The sequence below is a fragment of the Macaca thibetana genome, chromosome 11, assembly GCF_024542745.1.
Source record: "Macaca thibetana thibetana isolate TM-01 chromosome 11, ASM2454274v1, whole genome shotgun sequence".
NCBI lineage: Eukaryota > Metazoa > Chordata > Mammalia > Primates > Cercopithecidae > Macaca > Macaca thibetana.
In genome coordinates this window covers 26,686,014-26,711,365 of record NC_065588.1, presented here as the reverse complement: position 1 = coordinate 26,711,365, position 25,352 = coordinate 26,686,014, and the positions used below count along the sequence as shown (strand labels likewise).

The 25,352-nt window shown below is 37.1% G+C and overlaps 2 protein-coding genes across 22 annotated transcripts in view; one reads left to right on the top strand and one right to left on the bottom strand.

Annotated features, from left to right (window-relative positions):
* MED21 (mediator complex subunit 21) overlaps positions 1-25,352 on the bottom strand; it is a 1,150,573-nt gene that overhangs the window by 450,174 nt on the left and 675,047 nt on the right. The gene's annotated exons all lie outside the window — the stretch shown is intronic.
* Positions 1-25,352, top strand: part of ITPR2 (inositol 1,4,5-trisphosphate receptor type 2) — a 495,967-nt gene that overhangs the window by 233,517 nt on the left and 237,098 nt on the right. For both annotated transcript variants that reach the window (XM_050746648.1, XM_050746649.1), the window contains 3 exons: positions 1,871-1,996; positions 17,381-17,509; positions 18,693-18,813. In XM_050746648.1, the coding sequence (XP_050602605.1) occupies positions 1,871-1,996; positions 17,381-17,509; positions 18,693-18,813 (376 nt within the window). The remainder of the gene's footprint in view (positions 1-1,870; positions 1,997-17,380; positions 17,510-18,692; positions 18,814-25,352) is intronic.

Here is a 25,352-nt window from a genome sequence, read left to right as displayed (position 1 = left end):
CCTCCCTTAGTAGAGTCTGTAAGAATATATAATTTGAAATTTGACATTTCCATTTTATTAGTTAGCAAAGACCTGTAACCCTAATGCCCATGCCCAAGATTGTAAGCTCTATGAGAATAACAACAACTGGATCTGTTTCTTTTCACTGTTTTATTGTTTGAGCCAGAGCCTACACTCAATAAATAAGTTTTGAATGAATACACAAAAGAATTACAGAATATTTTATCCTGGATACATTACATTCTAGTTGTGTGGCTGACTCCAACAGGTTACTTTAACCTTTTTAATCTTAAATTCCTACAATTTTAAGGTGGAATAATTATCGTATATACCTGATAGGATTGTTGGAGGATTAAAGTAAATAATTCATACAAGATGCTGAGGGTATTTGGCACATAGGAAACACTGAGTACATTTTAGCTGCTGTCATGATAGGTGTGAGAATGCACTGAGTGGCCCGCGTCTCTGTACCCTGTGGCCATCCTTGAGACGGGCACTCTGCCGTTGACGGTTTGTTTAGGATCAGTGAGGTACAGAGAAGCACCAAGGGGATGAAAGCTGTCCCATATTTTTTATGGTTCCAATTTGGATTCCATGAGTCCCTGAAATTGTTCATATTATTTTTTATGTATATGTATTTTTCCAGAGAGATTTATAGCATTCATCAGATTTTCATAATGAAGGAAACAAAAAAATGCAAAACAAAAATTCCTGTCCTATGTACTTTAGAAATGGTGTATGTTAGTGAAATTCATCCCAACCCTTTATGAGGAATTTCACTAATTCTGGAAAGGAATTTTACTACATCTGTATCTTAAAATAGTATACATTTTTGGGGGTAAACTATGAGCTTATTTCTTCTCAGAAAAAAGTAATTTAAATATTTTTGAATGGTAATGAAGAATTATTTGGTCAAAATATTTTGATGTTTTATTAGGACTCTCTTGGTTACAAGTGACAGAAACCTAACATAAACTAGTTTAAATAAAAAAAGGGAATTTTATTGGCTCCAGTACATAGGAATTTGAAGGATGGTTGTTCAGATGGATCCAGAGGTTGAAAGAGTGTCAGAATTTATTCTATTTCTCATCCCTTTTTCCTTCATCTTTCTGCCTCATTCTCTTCTGGGTATAATTTTCCTCTGTATACCTGGAGAAGATGGTTTTTTGAAGTTAAGGTTTACCTGGTTTCATTTTAGCAATGAGAGAAAAAGGAAAGAGTTATTGAGAAGAAGGAAGAGGAGGAGGAAGAGGGCCCCCGGGGACTCATGTATTTAGTCAAGTAATTGTGTTTATGTAATTTGGAAAATTTAAAAGAGCATAAAAGCTCTACTTTTTAATAAGTTCTGTAAGAAGTTCTGAAAGATGACAAACTTTTAAGAACTATAGCCACTGCTAGTTTAGTGGAAGCTACTACACAACTCTTAAATTCTAAACATGGCATTGTTATCAAAGTGAAATTTTAGTTGAACTTTAAGTATGTTCTTGAGCATAAAACAGGTGCTCAAGATGGGGAAGGGATTGGGGGTACAGAGAAGGAGAGGGGAAGAAGAAAGAAAGGGAAAGAGAGAGGAAGGAGGGGTTGCTTTTGACTCCTAGAATCTCAAATATGATAGGCTTGTTTTGTGTAAAGTTCTTTCTCACAGCAATTGTTGGGCCCAGGGGGATGGAGTTACTTGGCCCCACGTTTTCACCCCTAGGTCAGTGAACTCTTAGCAAAAGAAGAGAAATGGGAATGCTTTCTGGATAGACAAAACTATGCTATGATCTACCATGAAAACTAACAGATTTTATATTAACCTTTCATAGTTGATATTTCAAAGTCATCAATAAAGAAAACTAACTTTCTTTTGTATTTGGAACTTGCACAGGTTAAAATTGCTTATGTGAACTTTGTTAATCACTGTTATGTTGACACTGAAGTGGAAATGAAAGAAATCTATACAAGTAACCACATTTGGAAATTATTTGAGAACTTCTTGGTGGATATGGCAAGGGTAAGTTAGATTTTGACCACTGAAGGACGTCAATAGATATTTTGACTCAATAGTATTAAGCATCTGGATGAAGACTCACAGTTAAATTCACTACCTTTTGATTTAATGCATTCATTCATAAAGTTATGAATAAATTTCAGAAGATTGTGAATGAGATTTAATGAGTTAATATATACACAGAATGCTTAGTACATTGTAGATAGCAGCAGGTAAAGTGTTCATTTTCACCTTTATGAGTGACTGTATTTGTCTGTTATTAAATGGAATCTTAGTGGCCTTCTTATATTGGTTAGAGAAGATATTTGGCAGAGGTCAATTTGCATTTAATCTCTTATTCTAAGTGCAGTTACAAAGCACAGATCAAGAGACCTGAAGAGGTCTTGACTACTGCTTTCAGGCAGATAGGTACTCGACCAGCCAACTAAGGACTTAGCCTTGCTCACTGTTGACAATTCAAAATCTTCTTTGGAAGTGTACTCCAGTAATTTCATCATCTGGCATTTTCACTCATGTCCACCAAATTATATTCTGCTTGTTGCTGTTTGTTTTGTTGGGGGCTGTTGGGGAGGACAACATTTTCTAGATACTGCCTGGCATATGTTTTTGCTCTGTTAATATTGAGTAAATGAATGAATGAAGAAATATAAGAAAGAAGGAATCTCTTTGATGGACAACACAATTTTCTTTAGCACATCTTAGCCTTTTTTTATGCATACTGAATTATCATAACAGCCAGGGTCTAAAAAAAATCTCTGATTTTCCCTTTAAAGAAGTTATGGGACTTGATGTTCAAATAAGGTTTCACTAAAGAAAACGGTGTATAGATAACTCCTTAGACCTATTATGAATGGTGGTGGCCAGACTCAGCCGCTTTGGCCTTCCAACATTCCTGAGCGCTGGTTGCTTTGTATAGGCCTTATATCGATGTATTTGGAGGAGAAAGATTAGTGAAGTCCATATTTTCATTGTATTAATTACAAGAACAGATGCTGTTATCTATTAGCTCACTGCCTCTCTACACCTTTTTCTGAAAGGAGGGATGACAAGACATGTGAAAGCACCCTTGGATAATACAGTGAATCATGTGTTATTCCAGACCATGGACTCTTTTTATTTAGCCAAGGTTTCCAAGTGAAATGTGCTTAGTTTACTTTTGGTGTGGTGCAGTGTGGTGAGTGAGGTAGTTCTTGTTTTACTTCATTTCCATACAGCTAAAAACTGCTTATTGCCTATCTCAGGTAAATATGCACCTGTAGAGAAATCCTCCTGTTTTATGCAGCATTTAACGTAGTACTCATATATGTCCCCATTGACCTTGTGAAAACCTTGATTCTGACCAGCTGTAGTATCTCCAGAGACCTTGAAGTAATGAGTGACTTCCATGCCAATGACTGAGCTTTAAAACTGCACGTGCAGGAGAATATTAAAGAGATTATAGACTGATTTGCAGAGTTGCACAGTGCTACTGACTAAAGATAAACTTGAAACAGATCAAGGTCACATTGTAGGCAGCATGAGCTTTAAAGCTGAAAGGATTTTTATTTTTTAAACCAAAGAACGCCAGTGATAACTTCCATTGATAATGCTACCTGGGAAATACTGTTTTCACTGATATATGTGCCAGGCAAAGGTGTACAAATTTACATTCTTTTTTTGAAAACAAAACAAAACAAAACACATATAGCAACAATTTTAACTATTGCTTAATTAGATAATTAATGTTATTATATTAAAGCTCTAGGGGAATTTCAATATCTTCTTGATCTATTTATTCTTTATGTCTAACCACAATAACTTAGCTATATTGCAAAAGGGTTTTTAAAAATATTTCCCTCTTGTTTATATTTTAAAACAGCAGCTCTCTAATCCCTTCACCAGGGTTGACAGGAATCGCCTTGCCTTTTTCAGGGAAGGAAATAGGAACCTGACTTTTTCATGTCTGGGATTTTTCTCTCTCCCCATGAAGAAAGATCAAAGTCACCACAAACTTTCAAATTCAGGTTATAAAACTAAGTGTGGTTAAATGAGTAGAATGTGGCCTTCTAGGTAAATTTTCAGTTCAGTTGGGCAGTTTTTAAGCTTTAGTGAGCATCAGGCTTAGCTGAAGGACTTTGTAAAATACGGATTGCTGGGCCTTGTCCCCAGAGTTTCTGATTTCCATACATGAGAGACTTTGCATTTTTAACAAATTCCTAGGTGATGCTGCAGATGCTGGTCCAGGGACCACACTTTGAAAATCACTGTTGTAGATAGAGCCTGGTAGCTAAGAGTAGGAATTTCAAAGGATTTAGCCAGACCAGAGTTCAAGTCTAGAATCTGCCTCTCAGTAGCTCAGTTTATCTTGGGCAAAGTACTTAACCCCTCTGGGCCCTGAGTTTCCTGATTTGTAAAATGAATACAATAAGTTCACATTCCCCATAGGATTAGTGGGAGAATCTAATGAGATAATGTGTATAAAATTCTTAACACGTATTAGCATCAGTAAGAGAGTTGGTAACATGAGCCATATCATTGTATCCAGAGGACCATTCAGCATAGGCAAAAACTGGAAATTGTGTCCATAAAGCTGGACATCCCCAACAGTAGTTGACATAAATAGCCACGTATGAGATAAACCAAATCCAGGTGTTCCAACAAAGTTATGAAATCCTGGAAGAACTGATTTATATCCGTGAGAGATGATGAAGGTAATCTGGAGGAAAGGAATTTGGTAAGTTGAACCTAAAGAATCATAGCATCTTAGGGTTGGAAGAGACTAGTAGTCAAATTTATACCCAGTTCACAGTCTTCGGCACTTACTTAAATATCTGACTAACAACGATCTTACTACTTTTTTCTTTTTCTTTTTAATTTTTGTGGATAAATACTAGCTATATATATTTATGAGGTACAGGAGATATCTTTATACTGCCATATAATGTGTAATGAACACATCAAGGTAAATGGGATATCCATCACCTGAAGCATTTATCCTTTCTTTGTGTTACAAATAGCCCAATTATATTTCTTTAGTTATTTTAAAATATACAAGAAATTATTCTTGACTGTAGTCACTCTGTTGTGCTATCAAATATTAGATTTTATTCATTCTTTTCAACTATATGTTTGTACCCATTAAGCATCCCCACTTCCCCTCTGCTCCACTACCCTTCCTAGCCTCTGGTAACCATCCTTTTATTCTCTATCTCCATGAATATAATTGTTGCAATTTTTTAGTGCCCACAAATAAGTGAGAACATCCAAAATTTGTCTTTGTGTGCCTGGCTTATTTCACTTAACATAATGACCTCCAGTTCCATCCCTGTTGTTGCAGATGACTGGATCTCATTCTTTTTTAATGGCTGAATAGTACTCCACTGTGTGTATCTACCACATTTTCTTTATCCATTCATCTGTTGGTGGGCACTTAGGTTGCTTCCAAATTTTGGCTATTGTGAGCCGTGCTGAACAAACACGGGAGTGCAGATATCTCTTCAGTGTACAATTTCCTTTCTTGTGGGAATATATCCAGAAGTGAGATTGTTGGATCATATGGTAGCTCTATTTTTAGATTTTTTTTTTTTTTTTTTTTGAGATGGAGTCTGGTTCTGTCACCCAGGCTGGAGTACAGTGGTGTGATCTCAGCTCACTGCAACCTCCACCTCCAGGATTTAACCATCTCCCACCTCAGCCTCCCAAGTAGCTGGGACTACAGGCATGCACCACCATGCCTGGCTAATTTTCATATTTTTTTAAGTAGAGATGGGGTTTCACCATGTTGGCCAGGCTGGTCTTGAATTCCTGACCTCAAGTGATCCACCTATCTTGGCCTCCCAAAGTGCTGGGATTACAGGCGTGAGCCTCTGCACCCGACTATTTTTAGTTTTTTGAGGAACCTCCAAAATGTTCTCCCTAGTGATTGTACAAATTTACATTCCCACCAGTGGTGTACGAGGGTTTCCATTTCTCCATGTGCTCTTCAGCATTTGTTATTGCCTCTCTTTTGGATAAAAGCCACTGTAACTGGGGTGAGATGATATCTCATTGTAGTTTCAATTTGCATTTCTCTTGTGATCAGTGATGTTGAGCACCTTTTCATATACCTGTTTGCCATTTGTATGTCATCTTTTGAGAAATGTCTATTCAGATCTTTGCCCATTTTTAAATCAGATTATTCTATTTTTTTCCTATAGAGTTGTTTGAGCTCCTAATAGATTCTGGTTATTAATCCCTTGCCAAATGGATAGTTTGCAAATATTTTCTCCCATTCTGTGGATTATCTCTTCACTTTGTTGATTGTTTCCTTTGCTGCACAAAAAGCTTTTTCTTTTCTTTTTTCTTTCTTTCTTTTTTTTTTTTTTTTTTTTTTTGGAGATGGGGTCTCACTCACCCAGGCTGGAGTGCAGTGGTGCTACCTCAGGTCACTGCAACACCTGCCTCCTGGGTTCCAGTGATTCTCCTGCCTCAGCCTCCCGAGTAGCTGGGACTACAGGCACCCACCACCACGCCCAGCTAATTTTTATTATTTTAGTAGAGATGGGGCTTTACCATATTGGCCAGTTGGCCAGGCTGGTCTCAAACTCCTGACCTCAAGTGATCTGCCCACCTCGGCCTCCCAAAGTGCTGGGATTACAGGCGTGAGCCACTGTGCCTAACCTGAAGCCTTTTAACTTAATGTCATCCCATTTGTCCATTTTTGCTTTGGTTGCCTGTGCTTGTTGGGTGTTACTCTAGAAATTTTTGCCCAGACCAATGTCCTGGACAGGTTCCCTGATGTTTTCTTGTAGTAGTTTCAAGGTTTGAGATCTTAGATTTAAGTCTTTAATCCATTTGGATTCAATTTTTGTATATCATGAGAGATAGGGATATAGTTTCATTTCTTCTGCTTATGGATATTTGGTTTTCCTAGCACTATTTATTGAAGAGACTGTCTTTTCCCCAGTGTATGTTTTTGGCACCTTTGTGGAAAATGAGTTCATTGTAGGTGTGTGGATTTGTTTCTGAGTCCTCTTTTCTGTTCTTTTGGTGTATGTGTGTTTTTATGCCAGAATCATGCTGTCAAATTTTTCCATATTATAATTTTTACCTAGTTATTTTTTCTCCAGCAACACAAAATAATTCAGTTAAAGATGTGTTTACTATAAACACCTCCTCACTATTCTTGCTAGTGACCTATTTTGAAACGACAAAATTATATAACTTGAAGAAAATGAAGATCATCTTAGTCGGTCTCATAATTTTGCCTGTGGCTTCTACAGAGAGAATTTTCTGGTTGACTCTCCTAGCTAGTTATAGAGTGGGAGGGCTGCTCTAGCATCATCCAGTGCTTTTCCCCAACAGCTGGTCAAGTATTTTATGATAGCCGTCATGTCTTCCATCATTTTCTCCATTTCTTTCAGTGATTCCTGTTCTGATACAGTTACTGGGATTCTAGTTTCAACATACTTTTGAGATCCCTCTAGTTTCTGTGTTTTGTTGAAAGGTATGACATTCAGGATGGAACCCAGTACTTCAGGCAGCAGATGACTCAGCACAGTTTAGTAGACATTTGGAGAAATATATATATATATATATATATATTTTTTTTTTTTTTTGAGACAGAGTTTCACTGTTTCACCCAGGCTGGAGTGCAGTGGGGTGATCTCAGCTCACTGCAACCTCTGTCTTCCAGTTTCAAGTGATTCTCCTGCCTCAGCCTCCTGAGTAGCTGGGATTATAGGCGCCCACCACCACGCCCGACTAATTTTTCTATTTTTAGTAGAGACGGGGTTTCACCATGTTGGCCAGGCTGGTCTCAAGCTCCTGACCTCGTGATCTGCCCGCCTTAGCCTCCCAAAGTGCTGGGATTCCATATGTGAGCCACTGCACCTGAACTGACAATATTTTTTAAAATGCAGATGAAATAGTAATGAAATTACTAATAATAATGAAATTGGCACTCATACCACCTTCCACCATTCTTCTCTTGTTTTTCTGGAGTCAGCACTACCAGGGTCTTTTTGTCTGTCCTTGAGTACGTCTGTCTAAAGTCACCTTTTTTGGGGTTTTTCATTTTCGTATTGGCATTTCTTTGTCTCTTACCTTGTTAAGACCCATACAAGAAAATCTTTCCCAAAAGATTATTTTTAATAAACTGGTGCTAGATTGTTTCACATTCTCATTCCATTCTAATATCCTGACAGAGACAGTATCCATGTGCTGTAAGCACACCAGATCTAGGCAGGCAGCAATGCTATTAGACCCATGGAAAGTTGTTACACTGTCTTTCAGAGCATTTAATGACAGCCCACTTTGATCTATGTTCCAGTGCAGCTAAAACTGGTGTTTGTAGCGCAGAAAAGCTTTTCTTTGGCTTTATAACTGATTGTTGTTGATAGTCAGGGGATTTGAGTCATTATTAGAAGGCACATAAAGAGGGTAGACTATGATCAATGTTAGCCTCAGACTATATTTTTTTCTTTGAAGATGTTTCCAATTTTGCTATCAATGTCAGGATCCTATGAGGACCAACAGTACTCTTAAGTGATATACTGGCAGAATGAAATTAGACCGAGAAATAATTTAGGAGGCTCACCTAACTCTCTGTCATGTCAGTGTCCCATTAGTCACTGGTTAACAAGACAAACTTGTGTATTTCACTTTCGGGTAGATAACTTGAGCCATTTTTTTGATATAATTGGTTTCATTATTCTACATCTTTAATTGTTAACAACTCTTATATTGAGTCAAGTTTTTACTTAAAATTTTTGCTCCCTTAACTTACCAAATAAATATGTAGGAGGTTGGAGTAAAGATATAAGTTATATGCACATTGAAACACACTTTCCTAGTTCTTTAATTTGGTGACATTAAGTCAATTTAAAAAAATATTTTTTTTGAATTTCTTAAGTCAAATGAGCTATTAAAAAATCTCATTTGAAAGGGCTCATTTTATATGGTCTTCTAACTAACATTTCAGGGAAGTGAAGAAGTATATTCTATAACTTACATAAGGCTTATGCAAGGCTTCTTCCCTTGGACCCCAGGATGTCAATTCCATTCTATTTGCCACCCACCACACTGTCCACTCCTCAGTCTCTTGTCTGTTTTCTCTGCATCTTCCCAACTTCTAAATATTGGAGTGTGCCAGACTCAGACTTTGGAACAGATCCCTTCTCTGTCTATAGTCACTGTTTGCTAATCTCATTTACTCACAACTTTCTATGCTTCTCCTGATGCCTAGTTTCACATATTTAACTGTCTACATGACACCTCCACTTGGCTGTCTAACCTCAAACTCTTTATTCATTCCCATGTCCCACTCTAAAATAATCCCTTTTCAAGACTGTGGCATCTCTATAAATGGCAATTCTATTACTCACTGTAGGCATTCAGGCAAACCATTTTGGTGCCATCTGTAAATCTTATTTTCTTCTACCCAAAATCCAGTCCTTCCACAAATTCTGCAAGTTCTAATCATAAAATTTTGCAAATTTGACTACTCCTGATCACTCCCATCACAACTACCCTACCCCGAGGCACCATTCTCTCTCATTTGGATGATTGCAATAGCTTCAAACCTGTTTCCAAGCTTCTGCTCTTGTCCCTCTCTCTGTCTATCCTTTATCTAGCAGCCATCATGATTGAAGGAAGAGGAAGAGGAGGTGGAGGAGATGGAGGAGAAGGGGGTGAAGGGGAAAGAGAGGGAGAAGAAGGAGAAGACGATTGTCACTCCTCTGCTCAGATTCCTCCAGTGACTTCCTGTCTTGCTCAGAGTAAACCCCTGTGTGACTTAGCCTCCACCCTATGACCACCCTTCTTCCCCTTGTCCTCTTATTCTCCCCCTAGCTAGCTCTCTGTTCCATCCTGTGGTCTCCTTGCTGCTCCTCAGGTATGCCGAATGCATTCCTATCTCAGCAACTGTACATTTCTCTGGGATGCTGCACTCCCCAGTATCTGCATAACTTCTTCCTTGTCTCTTAGGTTCTTCCTTCAAAGTCACTCCTTCAGAGAGGGCTTTGCCAACCACCCTATATAAAGTAACTGCCTCTTTTCTCTATCCTCCATACACTTGCTTCATTTTTCTCCATAGAACGTAATGCCACCTGACATTTACATATATATATTTATTTGTATTTGTTTCAGTAGAAACAAATGAAAGACAGGAATTTTATCTCCGTTCACTGCTGCATACCTGACCTAGAACAATGTGTCACACATACTAGCTACTCAATAAATATTTGTGAAATAAATGTCATATGAAGCTAAAAATATTTAAAAAGTGGATTTGAAAACAAAGAAAATGTGGTCTGAACATAGAATTAAGTAGGCAAATCAATGAAATGAAATGAATAGCCAGAAATAGCCTTTTACATATATATTAATATATAATAAATTATCACCTATTAGTGGAAAGGGATTGGATATTTCTAGGGACTGGTAAACTTTTTCTGTAAACAGCAAAATAGTAAATATTTCAACTTTGTAGACTACTGTTGCCACTATTATGACAATTACTATAGAGAAAGGAGTCCCAGGCAGTGCAAACATGAATGGATCTGGCTAAATTTGATGCATGCGCTGTGTTTGCCCACCCTTGGATTATTAGTAATAGAAACTCCATTAGAATAGTGGTTTTTATATATTTTGTTTACTGATGGATCTCAAGTATGTAGAATATTCTTGGCATGGAATGGACACTCAATAAAAATTGTTGATTTGAAGTAAAAATGACTGTTGATGACACTAGCTATTTAGGGTGAAATGAACTCACATAATAGCAATAATTGAAATAGATTTCATAGCTAAATAGAAAAAATCCTGAACCAGTAAAAATGGATGGAAACGTAGATAATATTTATCTGTCTTTAGATGAAAGCAATAGATGAAATTAGCTAAGGAAAATCATAGCCATTTCATTGTTTGAAAATTTAATACTTAAGTACATAAAAACATCATAAATAAAAATTAAAAATATCCTCACATTTGTAAACCCAGTGTTTTGGGGGGCCCAGTTCAGGGATTGCTTAAGGCCAGAAGCTCGAGATCCTCACATTTGTAAACCCAGTGTTTTGGGGGGCCCAGTTCAGGGATTGCTTAAGGCCAGAAGCTCGAGACTCAGCTTGGGTAATATAGAGGGAGCCTGTCTCTACAAAAAAAATAAGCTAGGCATGGTGGTATATGCCTGTAGTCCCAGCTACCAGGGAGGCTGATGGGGGAGGATCCCCTGAGTCCAGGAGTTTGAGACTATAGAGAGCTGAGATCATGCCCCTGCACTCCAGCCTGGGCAACAGAGCAATACCCTGTCTCTAAAAATAAATGAATAAATAAAGTAAAACACATCAAAATGTAAATAGCTATGATACAGTTTTAAAAAGGGCAATAACCATCACATGAAGAACTTACATATATTTATAAGAAAAACTCTTAACAATTTAATAGAAAAATGGGAAAAACAAAGCATTCATGATTTATAGAACAGGAAATACAAGTAGTTAATAAACCTCTGAAAATGTTCAAATATTAATAACTTTTAAAACAACACAAAAAAGAAATAAGATCCAAATTTCTTTTTTATTATTATTATTATGCTTTAAGTTATAGGGTATATGTGCACAATTTCAACCATCTAAGTTGCAAGCTTGGAAAGAGCATATTAAATGTCGGTGATGGTTCAGGGTATGTATTTGCATACCCTGCTGATGAGAGTATAGTTTCCTGCAGCCTTTGTAAAAAGCATTTAGAAAAAACCTCCATACTTTTCTAATATGTCAAGTAATTTACCCTCCAAAAATCTGTCCTTGGGAAATAATTAGAAATGCTATAAAGGGTCGGGGACAGTGGCTCAGACCTGTAATCCCAGTACTTTGGGAGGCTGAGGCAGCCGGATTGCTTGAGCCCAGGAGCTCGAGACCAGCCTGGACAACATGGTGAAACCCCCTCTCTACGAAACAAATACAAAAATTAGCCGGGTGTTGTGGCATGTGCCTGTAGTCCCAGCTATTTGGAGAGCTGAGGTAGGAGGATTCCTTGAATCTAGGAGGCAGAGGTTGCAGTGGGCCGATTGCATCACTGCACTCCAACCTGGGAGACAGAGTGAGACTCTGTCTCAAAAAAACAAAAGCAAAAGCAAATGCTACAAGGGATTTATGGTCAAAGAAGCTCAACATACTTTTATGATAATATTCAGTAGGAAATAGCTTAAATATTTAATATTTGAGAAATGGTTAAGTAAGTTATGATATATCTATATGGTGGATGTTAGAGTCACTGAGATTATTTTTTAAGAATTTTTAATAATGTGAGAAATAAGCTTGAAGTATAAAAGGGAAGATGTGAAACAGATAATCTAGAATGATTTCAATTATGTAAAATATAATTGGCAGACCAAAAAGATTAGAAGAAAAAATTCCAACATGTTAATCATAGTCTTATCTGAATTATAGGATTATAGATAATTTTTATTTTTCCATTTTATATTTTCTGTATTTTTAGAGTTCCTACAATTAATATGTATTGCTATTACGAAAATGTTGTCTGTTTAAAAAAAAGAATTTAGAATTCTAAGAAAGCCAATTGAGTGTATGAGCTGATGATTCACATAAAAAGGAGATATAGAAGGCAAATGCTTGGAAAAGTTTTGGCCTCACAAGTAACGGAATGCAAATTAAAATAAATATGAGATATCCCCTCAGATATTTAGAGGAACACTTTTACTGTCTATGTAAAATACTAAAGTGATCTTAGGAGTTGTATTCCTTATGATCAAAAGTATGCGACTGGCTCTAGAGCTGCCCTGCCCTGTGAGGTAGCCGCTTGCCAACTGTGGCTATTTAAATGTAAATTTTAATTCAGATAAATAAAATGTAGAAATTCAGTTCCTCAGTTGCACTAGCCACATTTCAAATGTTCAGTATGCACCTGTGTCTACTGGCTACCATATTGGACATCACAGATATAGACGATTCCATCATTATAGGAAGTTCTGTAGGACAGTGCTGCTCAACATATGGTAACTTATTTACCATAGACAACCATCCTTGGAAGGGTAGCAGTCACTTTTAGAGCAGAAGAGAGGAAGGACATCATATATGCAAGGGGAGAAGTTCAGACACAATTGTGTCTAGAATTTCACTTAATATCTGCTTGTTCAACAAGTAATTTTAGAATATCTGTTATGTGCTGAAGTGCTGCATGTGCAGTGGTGAGCAAGACAGGCTTGTTCCTGGTGTCCAGGAGCATATATCCTAATGGCAGAGACAACTTTTTACTTGCTCTTCGCACAGAAATGTTGATGGCTGCTTCCAACTTCAGTTCTTTGTGAAATGTTGCCTTATATAGGGATACCACCCAAGCTGTTTAAATAAACAGGAATCCTTGACCATCCCCACCCTGCCTACTGCATTCCCTGTACCACTTGCCCTGCTTTATTTTTCTCTAGTCTGTTATTTTCTTTATTTTTACCACTTAGCATGTTATGTATTTATTACTTTGTCTATTGTGTATCTCTCTTGATTGGGAAAGAGGTTCTAATAGAGTAGGGGTATTGTTTTGTTTGATTCATTGTTCTAACTTCTAGTCCAATATGTAGCTTCAATTTAATAATTTGTGTCCTTATGTGATAGGCCATTAAATCTGACAGACATATAGTAAAATTCATCTGGAAGTAGAAGAAGACAAATCAAAAATATGGATTTTTTTTTTCTTGGAAAAGACAATGATGGTCGACTTGGTTGTTTCAGGTTGTGAAACATATTACAGATTGGGAGTCATTTCATTCTGTGGAGTTAGGTTAAAATAGTTTTTAAAAATCCATGGAGTATATTAGAGATTTGGGGAGAGATTTAGGTAGTCAGTAGTGACACACTATAAGACAAACCTCAAGTAACCTAGGAATGCAGCAAGAATTAATATTTAATAAATGTTTTGAGGACAATTGAATATCCATATGGAGAAAAAATAATCAGAATTCATAAATTAGGTCACCTACAGCAGCAAATTGCAGATATTTTAAAGAGTTAAAAACTAGAATAAAAATGTATAGACTATTCTTTTCTTTTTAAGAGGGAGTTTTTTCTTGTTTATATTAAATATTAATAAATAGTAATGAACAAAATAAATAACAGTGCCTGGATGTTGAAAAGTAGTTTACACAATGAAATATAATGAAATATTCTAAATGGAATGAAAAATTACATATGAAATGACAACTGAAAAGAGCTCATAAAAATATGTTACTCATACTAAATGTACAGTCATTAGGTTTTTGGAAAATGGTTTACAGGGCTTGAATTGTTTGTATGACAGAAGATAGAAATGAAATGATTCCACGAAAAGTGGCCAACCTTGTTAACAGCGAGGGAAATAAAAAATAACTTTTAGGTATAATTAAATTGATAAAAACAATTATAATTTACTGGTGTAGCAGTCAGTTATAGTAGGAAACACATGGCACAATTCAAGAAACAAAGGCAGATTTAACAAGAAGGGATAGGAGAGTACTGAGGGATTTCACCACCTCTAGACCCTGAAGGTACGTGGAGCAGGCACTATTACCAGATCCTGGGGACAGCTTGGAGATGTGGAGGAAGGGCTTCAGTAGCAGCTGTATCCAGAACACAGAAGCCCCTACAAGGAGAGGGAGATGGGGATGGAGGCAGAGGTAGAGTAGGTGCCTGACTTCTTTCTCTTCCACTTTATAATCTCCTGCAAGAACCTCATATTAACTGAATACAACCAGAGCCCCAAAGCAAAAGCTATTTGGTGGTAATAAGGGAACATCCTGTGTATCTGTGGATAGTTTGCTGACAGTATTGTAAATTTATTATTTTAGAGGATCAGCCCAGCAGTATAAAACTGTCTACATACCCTCATCTGTTGATTCCTCTTTTGGTGAAATATGCCAAAAAAATCTGAAAGTAAATACAGTAATTTTGCACAATTCTTTATAATAGCCAAAAAAAAAAAAAAAATTACATCATAAAAGATGAACAAGAAGGAAATAACTAAGAAGATAAGAAAATGATTTGTAATATTGCTAATGTGTACCTCAACTCATTCCAAAAATGGATTAAAGCATGATGGTGCATTAGAATGATGGAATAAATATAGCCTTTTAAAATAAGTATTTAGATAATGGCAGTACATGAAAGCATTTTATAGGAAAGAATGTTATGTGAATAATATGTGCAAATGGATTAAAACTTTTAAACTGTATGTATTACACATAAAAATATAATTTGATATGATGTAATTTTATTTGAGCCATGTCCAATCTTTATTGTAAAGAGAAAATAAATAAAAATAAAAGAAAATAAAGAGATGTTCATATGTATGAGGTTCTTTTTCCTGAAAAATTTTTAAAGATTTTCATAAGTGCTTCCTACATTTCTTGGCTATCCATGATATTATAAGATGCAAGGTGAAATGTTATCATTCATAGGGAACAGAAAAAACATCTTGAAAAATTATTTGAATTTCTTGTTTAAATGAAGTGAGTAATAGATTCCACGTAACTTTGTAAAACACAGACTTTTCGTAACCCAGGATTTTGAAGTCTTGATCCAGAAATAGATTATTTTTATTAATCCACTGACTAAAAAGCAAATTTCTGGGTGGTTTTTTGGCAAGTGTCCAGTTGCAGAAAATGCAGTGTGGTATACTCTAATGACTCTGGAGAGCCCCACATAATTCCTTGAAATGTCGCTGAATGAGGGAGGTCTTTTGTTTTGGTTGTGATGGAATTGGTCTGCTACGTCTTCAACTTTATTATATTTTTAACCTATGTGTCAGAAGGTTTCACTGTAAAGCAAGTGTTAGGAAGATGCTAAAAGAAGTAAATCCTAATTCTTATCCATCATAGGAAGATCAATTTTATATTAGATCTGGGACCATGTAAATTAAATTAAATTTTAATCCTAGGTTAGATGCTCCAGGAATATAGCCCAACCTAAAGTTAACCTAAAACAAAATAAGAGTCCTTTATCCCTCTTTCATTTAAAAATTTACTAAATTATTCATTCATTTCACAAACGTTTGTTGAACATCTTGTGTGTGCCAGGCACTAAGTTATATGCTGGAGCAATAACTAGAAGATTACATAATTCGATGTAATTTATTTCCGTTAATTGCACTGTGCCTGCAATTACCCTATGAAATTAGATACACTAAAAATCTTTAAAAACAAAGTCAGGTAGGGGTCAATTAATAGATGAGGAGAAAGCGAACTGCTCAGATGGGAAGTGACTTCGACGCAAAATGTTCTCTTTCTCCCACCTCCATTTGGCAAATGCTGGCATTAGTGTTCCCAGATCCCAGAACAAAAGCCCCGGGACACATGGTTTGAGAAGAGAAATTTTCTCTTTTATGAATTTGTGTGAAAGCTTTTTAAACAATATCAGATTAAGTGACATTGACTTACTCTTTTGGTTAAGCAACTTATTGAAAATTTTTAAAAATTACATAAAAATTTGGATGGTCTAAGAACGTCTGGAACATCTGGCCCCCATATTACCCACCACAATTTTGTGAAAATTTAAACTTTCTTTCTCTGCTGCAGTTTTTCAGTCTTTTCTCACATTCTCTGTCCACCACTCCCACTTCTTTTTCTTTTTATCTCTATGTTTTTCTGTCTTTTCACCAGCCAACTTTTTTTCGTGTGTTTTTAATTAGGTATCTTAGCTTTTGCAATTTGATCGTGCTGATGTTGAAATTTACAGCAAAATGCAAAATGACCAATTACTGCCTCATTTCATCAGATGTAAAGATCAGAGCAGGAACCAGGGCTGCTCTTTTCTGGTCTTTCTCCAGCTTCAGCATTGTCTCTTTGGCTGAGTCCACTCTGAGAAGAATGCATGCAAACCTATACTTCCATGCTTCTCAGATAATCCATGGATAAAAACGTCGAAATTATTGGGAGGATTTTGATTTATCTTCTCCTACCTATCTGTTTTCCTGTCCAGATGCGTTCTGTGTTTGTGTCCTCCAATTTGAGTGAGGGTTAGGAGTGAAAATGTCTGGAATTACTAACTGCCATTAATCACCTTTCTTATACTTAGAATGACTGTTTCATCTTTGGTCACCTTACATTGAGTGGAAAAGTGTTCTCCAGCAAAGCCAAACTTGGAGGCTGAGGGAAAGGTTGGTGTACCAGAGAAGGGAGAAGCAAATTAGGAAGAAGAGGCTGGGGTTCTGTGAAAGAATTTTGGTTTCAAGGCTGAAATGACAGGCTAACTTGATGGAGAAGCTACTGAAGAATGATACAGTTTGCATGATTTCAGGCTGAAATGCTTCTCTTCTAAGCAACTTTAAAAAACAGAAGAAATGTTATTGACAACTATTTCAGGACAATTTTTAGGTGGTTCCAATACTGAGTTGTAGTTTAAAAATATGATAAAACATACTGAGTTGTTTTGTTTTTCTCTCCAGGTTTGCAACACAACTACAGACAGGAAACATGCAGACATCTTTTTGGAAAAGTGTGTTACTGAGTCAATAATGAATATTGTGAGCGGCTTCTTTAATTCCCCCTTTTCAGACAATAGTACCAGCCTCCAGGTAAGTCAAACAATTGCAAAGCATTCTGTTGCAAAGAGTTTCTCTTATTTGAGTAGGGGAAATTTTTTCTGCTCAGAAAGTTATTTCCTTCACTTGAAATGTTTGTTCTTCTCTTATATTATTTACTATTATGCCTCTTTCTGAGTTTACCAAACTTTATTTTAAATAAAGAGACCTCATCTTTAAATTGAATTATTTTTCCTCTTTCTCTAAGCAGACTAAGAGCTTTCGTATCTGTATGTTGTTTGCCAAGTGTTGAAATAACTGCACAGTTAATTCTTTAAATGATAGACATTTTGCCCCTGAAGTTATACTTATCCAAATAGAATTAACAAAGGTTTATATAATAAAACTTTTAATCTGAGTATTTATAATACTAAAAGTTTAATCAATTAAACATCCTTAAAAGGAGGAAAAGCTAAATAAATTATGATGTATCTGTAGGATGGTCTATTATATAGCAATTAAAAATCATGTTTTAAAGGAAAAATTGATGACCAAGAAAATAAACATGAAGTAATATTAGGCCACTGAATTCCATTATAGTATCATCCAAATTTGTTTGTGTAAAGAATATATAAACATACATGCATAAAAAAACTCAGGTAATAAATGTCTTTAAATATTGATACTGTATCTCTGTGTTGTAGGATTCTTGATGATTTACATTTCTGTGGTCCACAGATATTCTACAGTGATTGTGTATTACTCTTCTAAAATATCATTTCAATTATACTTTCTTTAGGGAAAAATTTTAAACCATTAGATAGAACCACAGGAAATTGTTTCTGTAGTTCAAAATGGTTGTCTCCTCTACTTGCCCATCATATGAAACCAAAACAAACCAACCAACCCAGAAACACCTGCTTATTTGCACATGGGAATAAACCATGGATTATAAAAAAATATTCATGTCATTGGCTTCAGGAAATGGCATATTTTTCTGGTTTAGAATATAATTAAAATGAAAATAATCCATTTTCTATAGTGTGTAGCATGTTGCCTCTCATGAAGAGAGTACCTAATGAATGTTTGACAAATGAGATATTTATTAGCTAGCACTGAAACTTGAAAGATTGTATTTTAGGTTATTTTTGTGAACCTTGCTGATAATGCATAGATGCTACATCAGGGCTGTTAATAGTTTAGCATCTCTTTTTGCCTACCTTCTTTCTGGTTTTAGACACATCAGCCAGTTTTTATTCAGCTACTGCAATCTGCCTTCAGAATTTACAATTGCACCTGGCCAAACCCGTCACAGAAAGCCTCGGTGGAATCCTGTATCAGAACTTTGGCTGAAGTGGGTAAGTCATGGTTTGAGTTTTGCTTATTTTTACATTTCTGGAAGAAATTAGGTTTTTGGCTAATGGGCACCACAAGTAGCTTCCCAATTTACAACTTAATAAGAAAACAGGTATGTTTTCTGTGAAATTGAAGAGCAGCCATCAGCAAATGATTCCGAATGTTGCATATACTTTTTGGGAGGAGGACATAATCATTATATTAAAAATCTTAAATTTAATATTATTGCATATGGAACTTTAATATGGCTCAGTCAGATTTTACAGAATTTTAGTTAATTGTTACCTCAGATTTCATTATGGAATTGTCTTGTCTATTAAGTGACCTGACTTATTAATACCTTCATATGACGTAGAACTTTTTGAGGGTCTTGTAGTTTTCCAATTTTGTTTGAAGTCCATCAGTATTTATTGGGGGCCTATTATATATAGAAGGCTTCAGAAATTACAAATGAAATTGAAGGCAAGGGAATTACAGCTAAAGGGAGGTAAGCAGAGAGAGAGAGAGAGAGAGAAAGTTAATAAGTTAATTAGGGTCATTCCCCCAATGGTGGAGGGGAAAGGAGAAGAAATGCACATTTGGCTGTACTGAACAAAAAAAGGAAGAGCTTGATCATCCTCTCAACTAATGGTGGCTCTGCAGGCATTGGGAACGACAGTTTATAGCATATTTCTTTACCAGTCATCATCACTGTTAACATTTACTGAGTACTTACCATGTGCAATGCCAGCAATTTATATGCATTATCTCATTTAGCATTTAGTCCTTAGATAGGTTAATTATTTACATTTTATAGTTAAGAAAACAGAGAGTTTTATAGGTTATGTAATTTGGCCAGGGTTATAGCATACCTCAACAAATATGTGAGAAATGAATAAATGACTTAACTGATGAATGACCATTTAAAATGTTTTTATTCATTTCTTTCTGTTTGCAGTTTGACCTAGGTTCTTTTATATTAACAAAATTTAGTGACAGCCCCAATTTTAATTTCAATACATTGAAAGGCAGTTATAACCCAAGAGGATCAATTGAAAATTAGTAGAACTAATAGACTAATAATACAGTTGACTTAGGTAATTAATTATAAATGAGTATTATACTTAATAGACTTCCTGTATTCCACAAAAGAGAACATAATGTGAAAAGGACATCATTATCAATAGCAACAAAAACATTAAACATGTAAGAGTAAACTTAATATGAGAGAATAAAATTTTACTATATTAAAGGATATAAAAGATTTTAATAAATAGAGAAACAAATAATTTCTTGATTGGAAAATTCCATGGATAAAGATGCCAGTTCTCCTCAAATAAACTAATAACTTTAATATTTCCACACCTGGAACCATTCTTTGCACATACCCTCCTCACCTCAGAGCCCACATGAGCTGGGATGCCCCTTGGTGGGCCACACCCCACAAGTATGCTGTCCTTTTGCAGTTTGGCTTCTGCTACCCTCCTATGGAGGGACGTCGTCCTCATCTCCGGTCTTAGTCTGTTTTGTGCTTACTGTGTTTTGTGCTGCTATAACAGTGCTTGAGACTGAGCAATTTATCAAGAATAGAGATTTGTTTCTTACAGTTCTGGAGGCTGGGAAGTCCAGAATGGAGAGGCTTGCATCTGGTGAGGGCCTTCTTGCTGCATCGTCCCATGGGGAAGGCAGAAGGTGGAAAGCAAGAGAGGAAAAGAGAGAGAGTAAAAGGAGAGGGGTTAAACTCACGTTTTTATTAGAAACCCACCCCTGGGATAATTAACCCACTCATAACAGCATCAATTCATTCACAAGGGCTCTGCCTTCTTAAAAGTCCCACCTCTCACCTCTGTTGTATTGAGGATTAAGTTTCTAACACATGAACTTCGAGGGACACAATCAAAACATAGCACCTCCCTTGGGCTGGTGCTAGGTCAGGCTGCTGCTCTGCAGGGGATCTTCTTCACCTGGCTTGGCCTCTACCTCTCTATCCTGGGCCACTCCTTTGCATGGATACACTCCTTGCCTGTAACCAGGCTGCTCCTCGCATGGACACCCTCCTCACCCCACTTGAGTACTGATTCTCTGCAGGCAGTCCTGCTACATAGACCTTCCACTCCCTTTTGGGCCTCCACATTCTGGAGCGCCATGGCTCCTTTGCACATCTTACCCAGCACAGACACTTACTGTGCTGCGCTCCTTCTAAAGATTTTAGAACTGAATGGTGTGGGAGGGGAAATGAAGAGGTACAAGAAGAGGAAGAGATCACAATTGTATCATATCAAGAATAAAGAAGGACACATAAAAGTAAAGAAGGAGAAATAAAGAAAGAGAACCTAATTTTTATTTTAAAAGGATACACAGAGGAAAGTGTTCAGAGAGATAAATGAAATTTTAACATTGATTATCTCTGAGTGGTGGATGGACGATGTGTGGATCTGGTTTCTTCTTGACACTTTTATGTAATTTCTGATATTACTTTCAAGTTATAATGAAACAGCAGTAAATGTATTTTTATTTGGGTCAAATCAGTTAGGAAACACATTAACCATTAAAAGATAAAATCCAAAGGAAAAGCAAAGAAACATGATGGTGTTAATTTTTACACAGGAATACACTGTCTTAGCTGCTAAGTATTTTTCTGTATTTCACGTATTAAGGCAGTCTCTCCCCTTTTTCCTCCTTTCTCTCTCCTCACTCCTCTTGTTCCTCCTCCTCCACTCCTCAAATTTAGCAAACGCAAGGCGGGGAAATGCCAGTTGGCCCTACACAGGGCATAGCGGGCGTGTTATTGATCATATGTATACATTGAGAGAAAAACTTGGAGCCACAAGTGAAATTCCATATTGTGACTGCTTTCTGAATTCTGACTTCAGTGATACGCATTGTGTAATCCAATCAGTTCATGCATAGAATTGCAGATTTGGGGGCTTAATATAGTTACTGAAACTATATTAGTCTAAATACATCTTTTATTTCTAAGTAATAAGATTTCATTTCCTACCATTTCCATAGTGGCCAAAACATTATAATTTAAGAGGAAATTTTAGTTTCTTTTTGCATGCTATAAAGATATGTGTGATAAGTCTAAAAATAATTATATGGAAGTGTATAATCCAGATACGTGAAGAGTGAGGTTTCTGTGTCAATCTCAGTTTTCTCTTGGTGAGAAGGCATGCCTTCTTCATTTTCCTTGTTGGTCCCTTCCATCTGAACAGTTAAAGCTCTGGAAATTCTATCCCCAGTCTCCCTCTGCATTCGTTTCTCCCCTCCCCTTCCCCCCATTGTGGCCTCATTAACCCTTCATTACTTTCTTCTTGGACCACTGCAAGAAATTAATATTATCTCCTTCTGTCTTCCCTTATTTAAATAAGCCTGATACCAGAGTAGTCTTTCTGAAGTGAAATTATTTCTTTTGGTTTAAAAAATCAACACTGTGTCCCCAACCTTCAGCAACATGCCTTTACCTAACACTCTAAGGCTAGATTCCTCACTGTTACATCTAGGATGCCCCCACATGGCTCACACTAGCTTTCTCCAGTTCCCACCACTGCCACTCCTCAGCATCTTTCCCATTACTCAACTTTTTTTTCTGTTCAAATTCCTCCATAACCATCCTTGGCTCCTGCATCCAAATCTGAACTCTCCCCCATTGGTCCACGTATGCCTTCCTTAGAGTCTGTGATATGGTTTAGATGTTTGTCCCCTCCAAATCTCATGTGGAAATGGGATTCCAATGTTGGAGGTGGGGTCTGGTGGGAGGTGATTGGATCATGGGGGCAGATCTCTCATGAATGGTTTAGCACCATCCCCTTTGTGATAAGTGAGTTCTTACTTCGTGAGTTCCCGTGAGATCTAGTTGTTCATAAGTTTGGGACTTGCCCCCACTCCTTGCTCCTGCCATTGCCATGTGACCCCGTCTGCTCTCCCTGTGCCTTCCACCAAGAGTGGAAGCTTCCTGAGGCCTCACCAGAAGCCGGACAGGTGCAGAGGCCATGCCTGTATGGCCCGCAGAATGATGAGCCAGTTAAAACTCTTTTCTTTATCAATTATCCAGCACCAGGTATTTCTTTTTAGCAACACAAGAACAGCCTGATACAGTCTCATTTCATTCTAACTTACATCATCACAGGCACTGTTCTTGTCTCCCATATTAGATTTTGACGGGCAACTATAAAGTAGCTGTCAAAAAGAAATTAATAGAAAGTTGTTACCTAGGATGAAGGTGAAAAGCAGATTCTGCTTAATGATGATTAGACTGTATGCTTTTTGGTGATTGTTGGATGCTGGTCATAGAAACAGAGAACCAAAGTCGAACACATTCAGAAGTGAACCCTCACAGTTGTCAAGGGATCTAAAATCACCTCACTTTAGTGTTTGAAAACATTTGAAATATTTAGACAAAGAAACGAAATCTGAGGAGGAACACAATAATTATTTTTAAACTTTTGAAGGTTAGAATGGGCTGTTTTTTTTTTTTTAACAGGTTCCCAAAGACAGAATTATAGCTCATATATGGCAGCTGCAAGAGGCAGATTTCTGTGCTACTTGAAAAAGAACTCTTTTGCAGTTAGTACTCTTTTAAAACCTTAGGTGTCACAATGGATTCTGCCCTTTTGTTTACTCTCATTAAACACAGCAGCAAATTCTGTCAGACCCATTTCCAGAATCTCTCTTTTTCTTTCTTTTGTGTCAGCCTTGTCCAAATCCACCATCATCGGACATGGATAACAGAAGAGTGTCCTTACTAAATGTGCCACTGCAATCCATTGCGTGCACAGTTGTTAGAGGATCTTAACATGTAAACCAGAGCATGTCACTCATCCACTGACAACTCCCCATTGCACTTACAAAAGCTCTTCCTCATCTGAGCTGCATCTAGTCTGATCTTTTCCCATCACCCTCCATCTCCTCCAACTCTGCTCCAACCACACTGACCTTCTTTCTGAATCTCTCATCTGCTTCAGGCATTTCCTCACCTGAGGACATTTGCATACGCCATTCCCTCTGTTTGGATCCTCTTCCTGGAGATTGTCACTTGCTGGTTTCTTCCCATCAGTCAGATCTCAGCTCAAAATATAAGTGCTCGGTGAAGTATTCCTGAACACCCGCGCCCCCATGCAGTGTCTCAGCTTCTTCCTGCTCCTTATCATCTTAGACCATTTCATTTTCCTCTTAGCTCTTGTCCCTATTTGAAAGCAGCTTGTTTGTTTATTTATTGCTTCTTTGTTGTCTGCCCCACCCCCCTTTAGAATGTAAGCTATAAAAAGAGGGACTTTCCTTTCTTCACCACTGGAGCCTGAAAGTGTTTGTTCTTGACTAAGCAGATGAATAAGTGTTTGTTGACTGACAGTAATCCATAGGCTAGGTGTTTCACAGATAGTGAAAGGTTAAGTAACTTGTCCAATTAATAAGTATTTGAGTTGGGTTTGAAATCCAAGTTTCAGCCAGGGACAATAGCTCATGCCTACAATCCCAGCACTTTGGGAGGCCAAAGTGGGAGGACGGTTTGAGGCCAGGAGTTTGAGACCAGCCTGGGTAACATAGTGAGACCCTGTCTCTACAAAACAAAAACAAAAACAAAATTAGCTGGGCGTGGTGGTGCACACCTGTAGTCCTAGCTACTTAGGAGCTTAAGTGGGAGATCTTTTCTGCCCAGGAGTTCCTGGCTTCAGTGAGCTATGTTCCCACCACTACACTCCAGCCTGGGTGACAGAGCCAGACCCTGTTTCTAAAATAAATAAATAAATAAATGAAATCCAGGTTTCTTTGAGTATGAAGTTTATGCTTTATCATGTTGCCCTGGAAGTCCTATCTTAGGAAGTCCTAACATATAAACTAGAACGATGGACATTTGGCTTACTGGAGTCAAAAGACAAAATTACAACAAATTTAATTTGAAGATCTAATTGCCTTTTATCTGCCACTATTATCATGTCAACCCTGTCTCTACTACACTCATTAATACTTTCAACATGAAACTAGAAATTTAGATTAAGTCAGACCAAGAACCTTGAAAGCCCTAAGTAAGGAAAACATACTTAATTTATGTTAACTAAAAGTAAGGACTGCAAGATCTTATCTTACATCAGTTGAACGCAAATCAATCACTTTAATTGAGCTAACTCCTTCCTAGATTGGTGGGATCCAACCCCACGAAAATTTAGCCATCAGCTAAATAGCCTAGTCAACTGGCTTCAGTCTACTTAACGATTCCATTCTAGAATAAAGCAGCACCTCAGTTGCTTTTTAGGCAGAAAAGGGCTGAAGAAAGTAGAAACATGGAACAAGAAGCAAATTGGCCTTTTCAAAGTTCCCTTCCTTAAAGGGTTAAAATATCGTGCCAAACTAGGCCCCTTTCAACTGATTGCCATGCATCTCCTGTTTTCTTGGATAAGCGGCCCATTTCAGAGTTCTGTTTGATCATGTGACACTTAGCATGAATGACTCCATTCTGGCCTGGTCTGCTGGGGCCTAGTGCAGGAGGCTAGACCAAAACAATGGCCTCCCATAAACTTTGTTGGGTGGGGATCTGTCTGACATTTTACAACTCAGGTGCAAAATT